The sequence below is a fragment of the Leucoraja erinacea genome, unplaced genomic scaffold (genome assembly GCF_028641065.1).
Source record: "Leucoraja erinacea ecotype New England unplaced genomic scaffold, Leri_hhj_1 Leri_847S, whole genome shotgun sequence".
Classification (NCBI taxonomy): domain Eukaryota; kingdom Metazoa; phylum Chordata; class Chondrichthyes; order Rajiformes; family Rajidae; genus Leucoraja; species Leucoraja erinaceus.
In genome coordinates this window covers 52240-69695 of record NW_026576781.1, presented here as the reverse complement: position 1 = coordinate 69695, position 17456 = coordinate 52240, and the positions used below count along the sequence as shown (strand labels likewise).

The 17456-nt window shown below is 47.1% G+C and overlaps 1 protein-coding gene across 1 annotated transcript; it reads left to right on the top strand.

Annotated features, from left to right (window-relative positions):
- Positions 1-1255: 1255 nt before the first annotated feature.
- Positions 1256-16244, top strand: LOC129694886 (zinc finger protein 271-like). The gene is made up of 2 exons (XM_055631640.1): positions 1256-1357; positions 13498-16244. Exon 2 carries the CDS (start codon positions 13627-13629, stop codon positions 15088-15090), a length of 1464 nt encoding a protein of 487 aa, XP_055487615.1. The 5' UTR covers positions 1256-1357; positions 13498-13626; the 3' UTR covers positions 15091-16244.
- Positions 16245-17456: the final 1212 nt, after the last annotated feature.

The following is a 17456-nucleotide window of genomic DNA, read 5'->3' as shown; positions in this document are numbered from 1 at the left end:
TATATGATTAAATTTTAAAATAAATTGTAGAATAATTATATAAAAATGAAAAAATATGTACATTGATATGAAATGAATTATGAGAGATTGTGATATTATGATATAAAAATATTGAATGTTTTATTTATTAATGAATAATGATTATCATGAATAATATGAGATATATTTTGATAATGTGGAATTTTTTTGGGGGGGGAATTTCTGATGATTAGAATGTGATATAATGAATTGGCGGGGGATAAGATCAAAATAATTATGAATTGAATATATTTTAGATGTGATAATGAAAATATGATGAATAATGATGATGATAAATGATTAATAATGGTATATGTATGAATGAATTGATTATAAATTGATGATGAAATATATTATTATTGTAAATAGCTTGATTTTAATAGAATTATAGAATATATGAATGAAGATTAATGATAAAATATTAATAAAGAAATAAATAAATATGAATATATGAATTGGAAGGTCTGTGTGTATAGGAAACAAACAATGAATTAAACTTGACCTTGATAAAAATGATAATGTGATGATATAAAGAATTTGGAAAACATGTATAATGATTAAATAATATGACTATAATGATAATATTAATAAAATATAATGTGTATTATTAAATATGAATTATTAAAATAAGCTGTATTATGAATTATATAAATAATATGTTAAGATATTAATATGAAATTTATAATATGAATGGTTTATATTAATGAAATAATGTAAATGATATATAAGGTGAAAATGTATGAAATGTTAAATGTGAATTGATACATGATGGATACATTTAATAAAATATGTATTATGTGAAATGATACAACGGTGATTGGACTCATCAGCAACAACGATGAGGGCGCCTACAGGTGAGGACGTCCAGACACTAGCAGCATGGTGCGCTGACAAACAACTGCCCTTAACTCCAAGAAGAACAAGGAGCCTCATGTAGACTTCAGGGGAAGTCCAGAGGGCGGCAGCACACCCCCCTGAGCCGACAGTCTACACGCCTGTGATGAGCCGCCAGCAGCAACAATGACAGAGACGAGGCTGCAACTGAATATCAAACAGGGTCATGTGTGAGGAGGCGGCTCCGATTGGCAGAGGGGCGGGGCTACGGATCCACCAATAGAACGCGGCTCCGATTGGTCGTGGTTATGAGGGGGCGGGACTGTCTCCCATTGGCCGCTGGCGCTGCCCGTCAGTGTGAGGGGGCGGGACTGTCTCCCATTGGCCGCTGGCGCTGCCCGTCAGTGTGAGGGGGCGGGACCTGGTCGTCGGTCACGTGAGGCGGGACGATGCGTCGCCGCGAACGACGGGAGGAGGGAGGCCCCGCTCAGCGCCGGGAGCTCAGGTGGGAACAGCCGCCGCCGCCGCCGCCGCCGCTCGGCCCCGCGTCCCTTCACCACCCGCTCCTCCCTCCCTCCCTTCCCCAGCGCCATCCTGCGGCCGGCGACCCGAGGAGCCGGAGCCCGATGCGTGCGGGCGGGGGGGGGGTGTGAGTGAGTGAGGAAGGAGAGGAGGACTGGGCGCCCTCTGGTCCTCCGAGTGCAGCGTCTCTGGTCCTCCGAGTGCAGCGTCTCTGGTCCTCCGAGTGCAGCGCCCCCTGGCGGCGGGAGTCCGTGACGCACCGTGTTTGTCCCTCGCTCTCCAGCGCCACCTGGCGGCGGGAGGGTTGAGTTTAGTTTACTGTCACGTGTACCGAGGTTCAGTGAAAAGCTTTGTTGTTGTTGCTAACCAGTCAGCAGAAAGACAACACGCGATCACAGTGACTAGTGGGGTACCGCAAGGCTCAGTACTGGGACCCCAGCTATTTACAATATATATTAATGATCTGGATGAGGGAATTGAAGGCAATATCTCCAAGTTTGCGGATGACACTAAGCTGGGGGGCAGTGTTAGCTCTGAGGAGGATGCTAGGAGACTGCAGGGTGACTTGGATAGGCTGGGTGAGTGGGCAAATGTTTGGCAGATGCAGTATAATGTGGATAAATGTGAGGTTATCCATTTTGGTGGCAAAAACGGGAAAGTAGACTATTATCTAAATGGTGGCCGATTGGGAAAGGGGGAGATGCAGCGAGACCTGGGTGTCATGGTACACCAGTCATTGAAGGTAGGCATGCAGGTGCAGCAGGCAGTAAAGAAAGCGAATGGTTTGTTAGCTTTCATTGCAAAAGGATTTGAGTATAGGAGCAGGGAGGTTCTACTGCAGTTGTACAGGGTCTTGGTGAGACCACACCTGGAGTATTGCGTACAGTTTTGGTCTCCAAATCTGAGGAAGGATATTATTGCCATAGAGGGAGTGCAGAGAAGGTTCACCAGACTGATTCCTGGGATGTCAGGACTGTCTTATGAAGAAAGACTGGATAGACTTGGTTTATACTCTCTAGAATTTAGGAGATTGAGAGGGGATCTTATAGAAACGTACAAAATTCTTAAGGGGTTGGACAGGCTAGATGCAGGAAGATTGTTCCCGATGTTGGGGAAGTCCAGGACAAGGGGTGACAGCTTAAGGATAAGGGGGAAATCCTTTAAAACCGAGATGAGAAGAACTTTTTTCACACAGAGAGCGGTGAATCTCTGGAACTCTCTGCCACAGAGGGTAGTTGAGGCCAGTTCATGGGCTATATTTAAGAGGGAGTTAGATGTGGCCCTTGTGGCTAAGGGGATCAGGGGGTATGGAGAGAAGGCAGGTACGGGATCCTGAGTTGGATGATCAGCCATGATCATATTGAATGGCGGTGCAGGCTCGAAGGGCCAAATGGCCTACTCCTGCACCTAATTTCTATGTTTCTATGTTTCTATGTTTCTCCCTGCCTAAAGTCGAAAGTGATAGCAGCAGAATCAGGCCATTCGGAACATCGTGTCTGCTCCGCCATTCAAGCATGGCTGATCTATCTTTCCCTCCTAACCCCATTCTCCTGCCTTCTCCCCATAGTACTGACACCCGTATCTTGGTACACGGAACGGTAATGAGCCAATATTAGGAAAAGGGGAGGTGCAACGAGAACTGGGTGTCCCAGTACATCAGTCACTGAAAGTATACGTGCAGGTACAGCAGGCAGTAAAGAAAGCTGATGGCATGTTGGCTTTCATTGTGAGAGGATTTGAGTTTAGGAGGTCCTACTGCAGTTGTACACGGCCCTGGTGAGGCCGCACCTGGAGTATTGTGTGTAATTTTGGTCTTCTAATTGAGGAAGGTAATTCTTGCTATTGAGGGAGTGCAGCGTAGGTTCACCAGGTTAATTTCCACAGGTGTACATAATGCTGGAGAAAATCAGCGGGTGAGGCAGCATCTATGGAACGAAGGAATTCCTTCGCTCCCTAGTTGCAGCCTCACCAGCTGAATTTCTCCAGCATTTTTGTCTACCTTGGATTTTTCCAGCATCTGCTGGTCTTTCTTAAACAGGTTAATTCCCGGGGTGGCGGGACTGACATGTAATGCAAAAATGGGTCGACTGGGCTTGTATTGCTGGAATTTAAACGGAAGAGAGGGAATCTTGTAGAAACATATAAAATTATTAAAGGATTGCGAAGGGAAGATGCAGAAAACATGTCCTCGATGTTGGTGGAACCCACAACCAGTGGTCACCGTATAAGAATAAGGGGTAGGCCATTTAGGACTGAGACGAAGAAAAATGTTTTCACACAGAGAGTTGTAAATTTGTGGAATTCTCTGCCTCAGAATTCTCTATTACAAACCAATGACTCCCATGGCTATCTGGGGGTCATGACTTTCCGACATCTACATGGGTTTCTGACATCTACTACAAACCCACTGACTCCCATGTCTATCTGCAATACACTTCTTCCAGCCTGCTTCCTGTAAGGACTCTATCCCCTACTCCCAATTCCTGTCGCCACATCTGCACCCAGGGCATCGGAGATGTCCTCATTCTTTAGGGAAAGTGGGTTCCTCTCTCTGACTATAGATGAGGCTCTCAACAGGGTCTCCGCTATTGGATCCCGTAGCTCTGCTCTCATTCCCCATCTCCCCACACGTAACAAGGGCAGAGCCCCTCTTGTTCTCACCTTCAACCCCACCAGCCGTCACATACCACAGATAATACTCTGACATTTTCGCCACCTCCAAAAGGAACACACCACTGGCCACATTTTCCCATATCCTCCTCTTTCGGCTTTCCGCAGAGACCGCTCCCTCCGTAACTCCCTGGTCAATTTGTCCCTTCACGCCGCCCTCCCCTGGTGCTTTCCCTTGCAACCGCAGGAAATGCTACACTTGTCGCTTTACCTCCCTCTTGACTCCATCCAAGGTCCCAAGCAGTCTTTCCAGGTGCGGCAGAGGTTCACCTGCACCTCCTCCTGTTAAACTGTGTTCTTTCAATCTAAAGTCAACTTGACTCAAACACTTGTTGCTGTTAAAATCAATTCTTTATTCAGCTGAGACTAGTCTCTTGAACCTTCTAACACAGAGCTGATGCTCTGGGGCGGGTCCAGAGAGGAGTAACTTTGATACAAACTCATGGCATTTATATAGGTATTAGACATTTTAGATACAGAGGGTATGACAAGCTAGTAACCAATCATCTGAGTCCTTCTGGTGATTTACAACATCAGTCACATGATCCCCCTTCCCTGGCCTCATTACAGCCTTTGTTTGCCTGTGCTTTATAACTGTTTTAGAATTATTTTATTTCAACACAGCAAAACCCCAGTAGGCTCTTATGATTGACCATTCCTCAAAATACAAGATACATATATAACACAATGATCACACAAGTCATACACACTGTCTATACCAAGAGAAAATATATTTCTATAAATCTAAACAATTTCTATGTCTAAAGTGTACCTTTCTATTAAGCCAATACATTTCATAATTGGTGTTATTATAATTTTACACATTTTGAAATACCAATACCTATGTCTTTAAAACATTAATTATATAAGTTTGCTGAATTACAGTTTCTAAGTTCAAAACGCACATTTCCATCTTCCATCCAAAGATACATGGGTCGTAAATCTGTCAATTTACTTAATATGAGTTTGGTGCCTTTCCTGTTATCGGGAAGTAGGATTTCCAATCTCATGTACCAGGCTCTCATAACTGAATGCCTTAAACAAATCTCATAACACAAGAGACTACATCTCAGACCATTACGTCAGAATTCCATCTGCTTCAAACTTCTATAAACTACTCCCTCAATCTAATTATTTCTCAAAGCAACTATTCTTTCACTTACATCTTATTCCTTATCACACATTATAATTGTCTACAGCCAAAGCTAACTGCAGTCTATCATCTCGCAGCCTTGAATTCTCTCAAACCTAGCAAAACAAGCCATAACTCTTCACCTTTATGTCACATTCAGAGCTCAAAAATGTGCCACAGAGACAGAGCAGATAGCCTAAGAAGAGGCCCCTTATTCAGCTACCCAATCTTCAACACAAAGCTATATCAAATACAATTTCCTCCAGTGCTATAATTGCCCCAAACAATAACCTAAGCTAAGCAGGTTCTGGTTCAGGCCTCCATGTTTTGATTCATCTTTGCCTGTGTGTATGTGTCTGTTTGCACTTTATTTCGGTTCAGGAAAACTTTAAGCTTTTCTTTTGCAAATTACCTAGCTTATATAAAAGTCACTATCCAAGCGGTTCTATTTGTATAATATTTCCTCACTCCAACCTCATCTACTGCATTATAGGTGTCAGCTGCTCTATATCGGTGAGACCAAGGGTAGGTTTGATGATCGCTTCGCTCAATACCTCCGATTGGTTCGCACAACCAACCTGATCTCCCAGGGGCCCAGCACTTCAACTCCCCCTCCCATTCCGAATCCGACCTTTCTGTCCTGGACCTCCTCCATGGCCAGAATGAGTCCCATTGTAAATTAGAGCAGCACCTCATATTTCGCTTGGGCAGTTTACACCCAGTGGTATGAACATTGACTTCTCCAATTTCAGGTAGTCATTGCTTTCTCGCTCCTTCTCCTCCCCTTCCCAGCTCACCCACAACCTACTGTCTCCGCCTCTTCCTTAATTTTCTATTCCTATTCATAATTTATGTGTAAAAATATATTTAATCTGAGGAGCGGGATTGCCAGTTAGCGGGAGAGCGAGGTGTAACAGAGAGATGAAAAAGTTACTTTTTATAACTAATCTGTATGCATTCAAACGATCGTGATGGCATTGGCGTCACCCCTGAGTATCTTAATTGGTTTGCCTGGATTACTTCATTTGCAAATTTTACATTCAGAGGCCTGCCACCACATTTCCTTTGTTATCCTAGCATTCCCTCCTTACCAGCATGGGTAAGACGGGTAAAAATGTATCGTATACACCAACTTGTCCAAGCGGGGTGTGCTGTATCAATGGTACAGCCCTCTTGTTTCCATAGTTATTTTTATATACAAGAGGCGTCCCTCTGTGATGTACATACCTCCCTCATGTTTGGCAGGACCGTTCTATTTGCTAGCATCTGTTTAGCTGCTGTCACTATGCATTTGGATGTACAGGCTGCACTGTTTGGATACACTATCAGCGACTCATTGCCTTTTGCTATAGGGTCCCCAGCACCAGTGTGTGCAGTACATTTAATAATGATCAGCTGCTCTGGTAGCATCAATGCCTTAAACAAATTACGCACAGAAAGGGATTCCCCTGCTCCCAATCCTGGGGAGCTTTGTAAGGTCAGAACTTCAAGGTATAGGGGTATTACTGACGGAACTGTCACAGGTAAAGATGCCATTGCTACTGGTGGACATCTCCCAAGATTATCTAACGCCTCATCTTCATTACCAAATAGGGTTGTCGTGCCAGACATGAAGTCTCCTCCAGAGGATTTACCAGTACTGGGTTTATTTTTTACGAACCATCACCTGTTTCTCACCTCCTGTCTGTCTTTTAATTATTTTCTCTTGTTCCTCTGCCCACTGGCATTCTAGTTGCAATACTTTCCATCCTTTCCTAGTGCTATCCTTGTTTCTTAACTCTATCCCCTGTTTACATGCAGTATCCATCCAACTTCGAACTCTCCTCTCCTCATGCTTCTCCTCTGTTCCTGCTTTCCATGTTTTAATTCCTTTCTTCCATTTCTTTCCTGTCTTCCTTTCCCATATCAACACCTCTGCTTTTTTAATTGTCTCAACATTCCATGTGCCCCCTACTGGCCAGGCATCATCCCCTAACCGTTTGGTCAACTTGTAACTTAACATTCTAAATTTCTTATTATACTTAGGATTCAAATAACACATATATTGGACTGGTATCCAGAGCATTCCCCATAGATAGATAGAAAAAAAAAAGAGAGAGAGAGAAAAACAGACTTCTTAATTCCGAATCGTTCCAAATATATCAACCAGGCCGACCCAATAAATGAGACCCCAGTTTCTCAATTTGGCTGACTTTTTAATTCCGAACTGTTCCAAATATATCAACCAGGCCAACTCGCTACTCGAGACCCCAGTTTCACAATTTGGCTGACTTTTTAACTCTAATATACGACCCAAGTGTCAAAAACAACGAGGCCGACTCGCTAACCAAGACCCCCGTTTCTCAACCTGGCAGACGTCTTATACCTTAAAATAAGCCCCAGGTGTCTCAACGAAGCAGACCCGCTAACCGGGACCCCCGTTTCTCAACCTGGCAGACTTCTTACCCTTTAATATACAACGCCACTTATTTCTCAATCCGACAACTCTTCGGATGTCTCAATAAGCCAAACGCACACCTCAACCCCGTATCTCAACCCGACAAATCACGGATATCTCAATGAGGCTGATGAGCCCTTAGTAGAGAGAGAAAAAGAAAACAAAGAGAGATAGACAGAGAGAGAAAAAGAGAAAGAGAAACCGCTCAAGTCCTTCTTAAAAATATACACAATTCCATTTTAAAAATACATACACAATCCCTTCTTTAAAAAAAACATATAAAGCCCAACTGGTCTTACCTGTGTCTGATTCTAAGAACCTCGGCAGGGAACCAATTCAATGTCTGGTGAAGGATCACAGACGTTCCCGGGAGTTTCGAGGGAGTCGGTCTTACAAGGGGGCCGATAGAGCTCAGTTATCTCCCTTCCAATCCCAGCAACCTCTGCAACCTCTTGCACAGTCAGCCATTAGTGTGGTCCCAGCGAGGCCTGCCAAAAAAACGGCAATTAAAAAGTTACTTTTATAACTACTAAACCAGGTTCGCTTCTTAATAAACAGACACCACACAAACTGTTTGGTAGACCAGTTCAAAACTTTACTTAACATCGGCCGATGGAAGGGAGGGAGAATTCCAGTCAAGTGACCAATGCAGACACTTGACCGTCCTCCGTCCACCTTCTCTGAACAACAGAATTACATTGCCTTAAATAGGGTTTTTTTGTCCCCTTAGCACATTCCACAGACATTAGTCATGGTCAGAGGTACAGGAAAAGGTTTCCACAGAATGCATCACATCAAAGGCCTTTTGTTTACATGGTACAAGATATACTAAAAACATTGGCCATTTGCTTTAGGTCATTTTATCTCCAAAGAGATCACCCTAGCTCTTTTCGCTGCTTCCTCTCTGTCACTTGGTCCCTCATAAACATAGGCCATTTGTTTACAAAGATGTGACTAGCTATTTCTCTCTTCCTTTATTGCCTCCTCCCCCATAAACATTGGTCATTTGGTTTATGGCATCTTACTTCAAAGATGTAACTATGTCTCTCTTCCTCTCTGTCACTTCCTCACTTGGGAGACAATGTTATAGGATTTATTATCTCACACACACCGCAACCTGAGGCAAGCCTAATTTGACACTACATATAAGCTGTAAGCTAGCCCAGAAGCCAATTTAATATCTTCTTATATTTTTAACTAAAATTCGGCTTCATCAGAGAGAGAGGGGGCAGATGCGAGAGGGTGATGGGGAGAGACATTCTCGGCAGCTGCGCTGCTGCGCGCACACAGACCCGCACCTCATCCGCAGCCAGGATCAAACCCGGGTCCCCAGCACCACAAGCGCTGCCGAACCGGCACTGGACCGTCCCGGTCCCTCCGAGTATCCCATCCACGCCCGGGGGGCGGCCGGAGATGTATGTGGCGACCCAGGACCGACGGGACACCGGCCTGGAGCAGTGGCGGCCCTAGGCCCACAGCCAGCGCGGAGAAGAAGCGCCAACTCCAGCCCAACCCCGCTCCAACCCCCGAGGATCCCATTCCCCGACGAGCCGGGGACCGCCAGCCGCACTAGCCGCCCCACCCAGAGGCCGCCGGCCAACTCCCCCGGGTGCTGGTGAAAGCCGAGCACCAGCCATCAAACAAAATGCTGCAGCAACTCAGCGGGACAGGCAGCATCCCCGGAGAAAAGGAATGGGTGACGTTTCACATCGAGACCCCTCCCCCCCCAATGCTGGCTGCAAGACCAGGGCCACCACCGCTCAGGGCCGGCGCCCCACCGGTCCAGGGCTGTCGACCAACCCGGTGGGACAGGCAGAGCCGAGCTGGAGCTAGTGACTTCAACTCCTCACGCCGGCTGCAAGCCCGGGGCCACCACCGGACACCTCCGGAGACTCCCGGACAGGGACGGGACACCTGGGAGGGGACGGGGCAGGTCCAGCAGCAACTCAACAGCGCCCGCAGTGCCGGAGACCCGGGCCCAACCACGGGCAAAACGCAGACCTGCACCCACACAGCAGCACAGCCGCCGATAATGTTTATAGCGAGTGACCTATGACCTGGGCATGCGCAGTCAGAATACCAAACTCGCTTATTCGGGGGAGGGACTCAAATAGAGAAAGCTAGTAGACAATGTGTGAGGCAGGAGGCAGTGAAGGGAAGTACTAAGACCCAATATGTAGGGGAGAAAGAAGAAAAAGATAATAAAACAGAGAATAAGAGGTGGTGGGTTTCTTAAATGTGTATATTTTAATGCAAGGAGCATTGTAAGAAAGATGGATGAGCTTAGAGCCTAGATTGACACCTGGAAGTATGATGTTGTGGTGATCAGTGAAACATGGTTGCAGGAGAGCTGTGATTGGAAACTAAATATTCCACAATTTTGAAGCTTCGGGTGTGATAGAATTGGAGGGGCAAGAGGTGGAGGTGTTGCATTGCTTGTTACAGCAGTGCTTTGGCAGGATAGATTAGAGGGCTCATCGAGGGACGCTTTTTGGGTGGAACTGAGAAATGGGAAAGGTGTAGCAACACTTGTAGGGGTGTATTATGGACCACTAATGGGGAGCGAGAATTGGAAGAGCAAATATGCAAGGAGATAGCAGATATTAGTAGTAAGCACAAGGTAGTGGGAGATTTCAATTTTCCACACATGGACTGGGAAACACATTCTGTAAAAGGGCTGGATGGTTCGGAATTTGTAAAATGTGTGCAGGATAGTTTTTTGCAGCAATACATAGAGGTACCTACTAGAGAAGGGACAATGTTGGACCTCCTGTTAGGAAATGAGACAGGTCAGGTGGTGGAGGTATATGTTGCGGAGCACTTCGGGTCCAGTGATCATAATACCAATAGTTTCCATATAATTATGGAGAGGGTCAGAACTGGACCAAAGGTTGAGATTTTTGATTGGAGAATGTTGAAGAGATGCGAAAGGATTTAAAAGGAGTGAATTGGGACTTTTTGTTTTATGGGAAAGATGTAGAAGAGAAATGGAGGACATTTAAAGGTGAAATTTTAACAGTACAGAATCTTTATGTCCTTGTTCGGTTGAAAGGAAACAGTAAAAATTGGAACGAGCCATGGTTTTCAAGCCATGGAATGAGCCAGGGAAATTGGACACTAGGTTCGGAAAAAGAGAGATCTACAATAATTATAGGCAGCATGAGGAGTATAAAGAATGTAAAATGAATATTAAGAAAGAAACTAGAAAATCTAAAAGAAGATATGAGGTTGCTTTGGCAAGTAAGGTGAAAGTAATCCAAAGCGTTTCGACAGCTATATTAATAGCAAAAGGATAACGATGGATAAATTTGGTCCGTTGGAGAGTCAGAGTGGACAGCTATCTGCAGAGCCAAAAGAGATGGGGGAGATATTGAACAATTTACTTTATTCGGTATTCACCAAGGCGAAGGATATTGAATTTTGTGAGGTAAGGGAAACAAGTAGAGTAGCTATGGAAACTATGAGATTCAAAGAAGAGGAAGTACGAACACTTTTGAAAAATATGAAAATGGATAAGTCTCCAGGACCTGGCAGGATATTCCCTCGGACATTGAGGGAGGTTAGTGTAGAAATAGCAGGGGCTATGACAGAAATATTTCAAATGTCATTAGAAACGGGAATAGTGCAGGAGGATTGGCATACTGCGCATGTTGTTCCATTGTTTAAAAAGGGTTCTAAGAGTAAACCTAGCAATTATAGACCTGTTAGTTTGACATCAGTGGTGGACAAATTAATGGAAAGGATACTTAGAGATAATATATATAAGCATCTGGATAAACAGGGTCTGATTAGGAACAGTCAACATGGGTTTGTGCCTGGAAGGCCATGTTTGACTAATCTTGAATTTTTTGAAGAGGTTACTCGGGAAATTGGCAAGGGTAAAGCAGTGGATGTTGTCTATATGGACTTCAGTAATGCCTTTGACAAGGTTCTTCTTGGAAGGTTGGTTAAGAAGATTCAATTGTTGGGTATTAATGGTGGAGTAGCATGATGGATTCAACAGTGCCTGGATGGGAGGTGTCAGAGAGTAATGGTGGATGGCTGTTTGTCAGGTTGGAGGCCGGTGACTAGTGGGGTGCCTCAGGGATCTGTGTTGGGTCCATTGTTGTTTGTCATGTACATCAATGATCTGGATGATGGTGTGGTAAATTGGATTAATAAGTATGCGGATGATACTAAGATAGGTGGGGTTGTGGAAAATGAAGTAGATTTTCAAAGTCTATAGCGAGATTTAGGCCATTTGGAAGCATGGGCTGAAAGATGCAGACGGAGTTTAATCCTGATAAGTGTGAGGTGCCACATCTTGTCAGGACGTACATGGTAAAAGGTAGCAAATTGAAGAATGTAGTTGAACAGAAGGATCTAGGAATAACTGCATAGTTCCCTGAAGGTCGAATCTCATGTAGATAGGGTGGTAAAGAAAGCTTTTGGTGTGCTGGCCTTTATAAATCAGAGCTTTAAGTATAGAAGTTGGCGTGTAATGTTAAAATTGTACAAGGCATTGGTGAGGCCAATTCTGGAGTATGGTGTACAATTTTGGTCGCCCAATTATAGGAAGGATGTCAACAAAATAGAGAAAGTACACAGGAGATTTACTAGAATGTTGCCTGGGTTTCAGCAACTAAGTGACAGAGATAGGTTGAACAAGTTAGGTCTTTATTCTTTGGAGCACAGAAGGGTAAGGGGGGACTTCATAGAGATCTTTATAATGATGAGAGGGATAGACAGAGTTGACGTGGATAAGCTTTTTCCATTGAGAGTAGGGAAGATTCAAACAAGAGGACATGGCTTGAGAATTAAGGGACAGAAGTTTAGGGGTAACATGAGGGGGAACTTCTTTACTCAGAGAGTGGTAGCTGTGTGGAATGAGCTTCCAGTGAAGGTGGTGGAGGCAGGTTCGTTTTTATAATTTAAAAATAAAATGGATAGGTATATGGACGGGAAAGGAATGGAGGGTTATGGTCTGAGTGCAGATGGGACTAGAGGAAAATAAGTGTTCGACACGGAATTGAAGGGCCGATATGGCCTGTTTCCGTGCTGTCATTGTTATATGTTTATATGGTTATTCACTGGATGGTTTCAAGACTAGATTTTCAAGTTAGATTTAGCTCAAAAGGTGACGGAATCAAGTGATATGGGGAAAACGCAGGAACGGGATACTTGACCATATTGAATGTTGGTGCTGGCTCGAAGGGCTGAATGGCCTAGTCCTGCACCTTTTGCCTGTTACCTTCTCCCAACTAACAATGTTCTATTCTACATTTTCCTTGAACTCCATTCTCTTTGCCCTGTTTTCACTCCTTACACTTCCTTATCTCTGTACTTCCCATCAGACTAAAGAAGGGTCTCGACCCGAAACGTCACGCATTCCCTCTTTCCACAGAAGCTGCCCAACCCCCTAAGTGACTCCAGCACTGTGTGACCTTCTTTCCATGATGCATGCCACCCCCCATGTGACTGCGCAATGGCAGGGTGCGTGGCAGGAAGTCCCCCTCGGATTGGCAGTGACGTCAGTGCGCTGGTCGTGCAGCCCCCCCCCCCCCTTCTCCCACTTGCTTCCCCCCCCCCTCCCTTCTGCCCCTCCCCCCCTCACTCCCACTCCCCCTCCCCCCTCCCTCAACTCCCTCTCCCCCCTGCTCACCCTTCATAACCTCTCTCCCTTCCCCCCTCCCCCCACTTCCACCGTCCTCATCCCCCTTCCCCACTCCCCCCCCCTTGCCTCCTCACCACCTCTCCCCTCCTTCCTCCCCCTCGTATCTCCCCAGTCACCTCCCCGCCCCCCTGTCCTCTCCCCATCCCCCGCTTTCCCCCCTTCAAGCACCAGTCACGCGTTAGAAATTTCCTGTTTGCCAGCTTGTTGACCCTCTGTGTTCCCCTCCTGCAGGGTTTAGGAGCTGTTGCTGTGGACGGAGAGACGGAGATGTGAGCGGCCATTGAGGGCGGCCAGGGTGCCGATAAGCCCCACCCCCCATCTGCTCCGTGTGCGGGCTGAGCTTCGAGGGGCTGAGCTTCAATGGAGGACCACATGACAGGGCACAACAAGGAGAAGCGTTATGAATGTGATGTATGTGGCAAGGCCCGGCAGTCCCCGAGCCATCTAGAGATCCACCGGCGGGTGCACACGGGAGAACGCCCCTTTGACTGCTCCGACTGCGGCAAGACCTTTACCCAATTGTCGGCGCTGCAGGTGCATCGGCGGGTGCACACGGGGGAACGCCCCTATGAATGCTCCAACTGCGGCAAGAGCTTCAAGACGGCACAGGAATTGAAGATACACCAGCGAGTGCACACGGGCGAGAAGCCCTATGGGTGCTCCACCTGCGGCAAGAGCTTTGCCCAGTTGTCGGCGCTGCAGCTGCACCAGCGCGTGCACTCGGGCGAGAAGCCCTATGGTTGCTTCACCTGCGGCAAGAGCTTTACCAGTGTGTCGGTGCTGCAGGTGCACCAACAGGTGCACACGGGAGAACGCCCCTTTGAATGCTCTCACTGCGGCAAGCGCTTCAATACGGCGCAGTATCTGAAGATACACCGGCGAGTGCACACGGGCGAGAAGCCCCATGGCTGCTCCACCTGCGGGAAGAGCTTTGCCCAGTTGGCGGGGCTCCAGGAGCACCGGTGGGTACACATGGGCGATAAGCCCCATGGCTGCTCCACCTGTGGCAAGAGCTTTGCCCGGTTGTGGAGGCTGCGGGAGCACCAGCAGGTGCACAGCAGCGAGCGGCCCTTCTCCTGCTCCGACTGCGGCAAAGGCTTCAAGTCGTGCAAGCACCTGAAGGTGCACAGGCGCATGCATACCGGGGAGCGGCCCTACATCTGCAGTGACTGTGGCAAGGGCTTCACCCATTCCAGCAACCTGGTGTCCCACCAGCGCACCCACACCGGGGAGCGCCCCTTCATTTGCACACAGTGCAGCAAGGGCTTCACACAGTCCAGCAGCCTGCTGTCCCACCAGCGCACCCACACTGGTGAGCGCCCCTTCATTTGCACCCAGTGCAGCAAGGGCTTCACACAGTCCAGCAGCCTGCTGTCCCACCAGCGCACCCACACTGGTGAGCGCCCCTTCATTTGCACCCAGTGCAGCAAGGGCTTCACACAGTCCAGCAGCCTGCTGTCCCACCAGCGCACACACACCGGCGAGCGCCCCTACACCTGCAGCGACTGCGGCAAGGGTTTCATCTGCTCCACCAATCAGCTGTCCCACCAGCGGGTGCACAACAGCGACCGCCCCTTCCCCAGCCCGGTGGGTGGAGAGCGTTTTTCCATGGCCTCCCAAGCCTTGTCTCACCAGCGCGTGCACACCAGTGGCCAGCCCTACGACTGCCCGTACTGCGGTGAGTCGTTTGACAGCTCGCGGGGGTTGCGGCAGCACCGGCGGGCTCACGTCGGCGAGCATCAGCTCCCACTGCGGCAAGAATTTCAAGAGAGCACGGGGGCTGCGGGAGAACCAGCGGATACACACCAGAGAGAGACCCTTTGAGTGCGCTGAATGTGGCGAGGGTTTCACCCGCATGTCCAGCCTGTGGCAGCACCAGTGTGCCCACAGCGGTGAGCGTCCCTTCCCCTGCCCGTCCTGTGGTAAAGGCTTCACCCGCCTTGACCACCTGCTGGAGCACCAGCGAGTCCACACTGGCCAGCGCCCCTTCACCTGCCCGCTCCTCCAGGCTGCTGGCACTGTTTAGGTGGTCACAAAATGCTGGAAGGAATGGGTGATGTTTCAGGCCCAAAAAAAATCCAATTCTTTCTCCCCAGAGATTCCTGACCCGCTGAGTTACTCCAGCACTCTGATAAACGTCACCAATCCATGTTCTCCACAGATGCTGCCTGACCCTCTGAATTACTCCAGCACTCTGTGAAACGCCACCTATCCATGGTCTCCACAGACAGATGCTGCCTGACCCTCTGAATTACTCCAGCACTCTGTGAAACGCCACCTATCCATATTCTCCACAGAAGCTGCCTGACCCGCCAAGTTACCGTATCACTACTTGTTCGAGTCATACAGTGCAGATACAGGCCCTTCCGCCCAACTGGTCCACAACTACCAACATGTCCCAGCAACACTAGTCCCATCTCCCTGCGTTTGCTCCATATCCCTCCAAACTTTTCCTATCCATGTACCTGTCTAACTGTTTCTTAAACTTTGGGATAGTCCCAGCCTCAACTACGTCCTCTGGCAGCTTGCTCCATACACCCACACCCTTTGTGTGAAACGGTTACCCGTCTGATTTCTATTAAATCTTTTCCCCTTCACCTTGAACCCATGTCCTCTGGTCCTCGATTCCCACACTCTGGACAAGAGATTGTGTGCATCTAACTAAGTTCTGTTCGATAAAATATTCCGGCATCTGTAGTATCTTGTGTCTCCCTCACCTATATCCACCTATCACTTCTGAATAAGAGTTTCAACCTGAAATTCCTGCAATATCATTTGTTCATTTTATTTGTTTAATGGATTTGATTAGATTAGGAAATGTTTCCTTTCCTACAAGGGACTTTCCTCTGAGGAGTTTCTATAGCAACATGCCCACTCTCGCCTTTATGAAGAGACTGAAGATTTGTACTGCAAGGTATGACTGACAAATAATGGATTAGCTGTACAAAATAAAGATCCGTTGATTCAATTGTGGTCAATTCCCAGTGAACACTCAAATTTTTCCAATGCAGCCGTCACTAATGTTGCAGAAGAAAAAGGGCAAAATACACACTGCACAACATACTTTTTTGATCGCAAACAATGTTACATTTTGTTTCAGGCTATTCACCAATCCTCACCATTTGAAGCCATTTCAGCCTTCAATGATGCACATTGCTCATCTCTGATGATTGAAACTTTTCGCTTGTTACAGAGTGTGAGACAGGGAAAGATGTGGGGGTCCTACAATCGAGCCGTCCACATTGTACAGATACATAAGATTGGGTATGATGTTTAATGCAAGGACATGGATTGGTGAGGTTTTGGGTCGGGACCCTTCAGTCTGATTGTAGTTGGGGAAGGAAGCTGAAAGGGAGGTGAGGGTGGGACAAAGCCTCACTTGCATCACCTCCAACCTCATCTACTATATCCGTTGTTCAAGATGTGGACTCATACATCAGAGAGACCAAACACAGACTGGGCGATCGTTTCGCGGAACACCTTCACTCAGCCCGCCTGAACCAACCTGATCTCCCGGTTGCTGGACACTTTAATTATCCTTCCAATAACCACACGGACCTTTCTGTCCTCGGTCTCCTCCATTATCATAGTGACGCTAAACGTAAATTGGAGGAATAGCATCTTATATTTCGCTTGGGCAGTGGTAGGAATATTGATTTCTCTCACTTCAGGTAGTCCCGGCATTCCCTCTCTCGCTATGCCTGTCCCAAGCCAGTTGCACCAGCTTCTCGTTTACACCCAACACACAGCTAACAATGGCCTGTTTCCTTTACCATTGTCACTTTTACCAAAATCTTTCGTTCATTGTTCTTTACCTCTCCACATCATCGTCTATATCTCTCGTTTCCCTTATCCCTAACTATTCTGAAGAAGGGTCTCGATCTGAAACGTCACCCATTCCTTCTCTCCAGAGATACTGCCCGTCCCGCTGAGTTGCTCCAGCATTTTGTGTCCATCTTTAAGTAATAAATGGATACAGGTGAGGAGGAGCGGGGTGTTGGCAGATGGGTGGACAAAGGCCAGAGATGGGAAGAACAGAAAAGGCTGTGAGAGAAGATGAGCAGAATGTGAAGCCAGGGAAACGGATATTGGTGAAAGTGAAGGGGGAAACGGATCCCGTTAAAGGTCGGGCACAGGGAAGAGAGGGATAAAAAGGGGAAAGACACAAAAAGATGGAATAAGTCAGCAAG

What these genes read in the sequence shown, in the direction of transcription:
- LOC129694886 (XM_055631640.1), top strand. Translation starts at nt 13,627, where the DNA reads ATGGAGGACCACATGACAGGGCACAACAAGGAGAAGCGTTATGAATGT.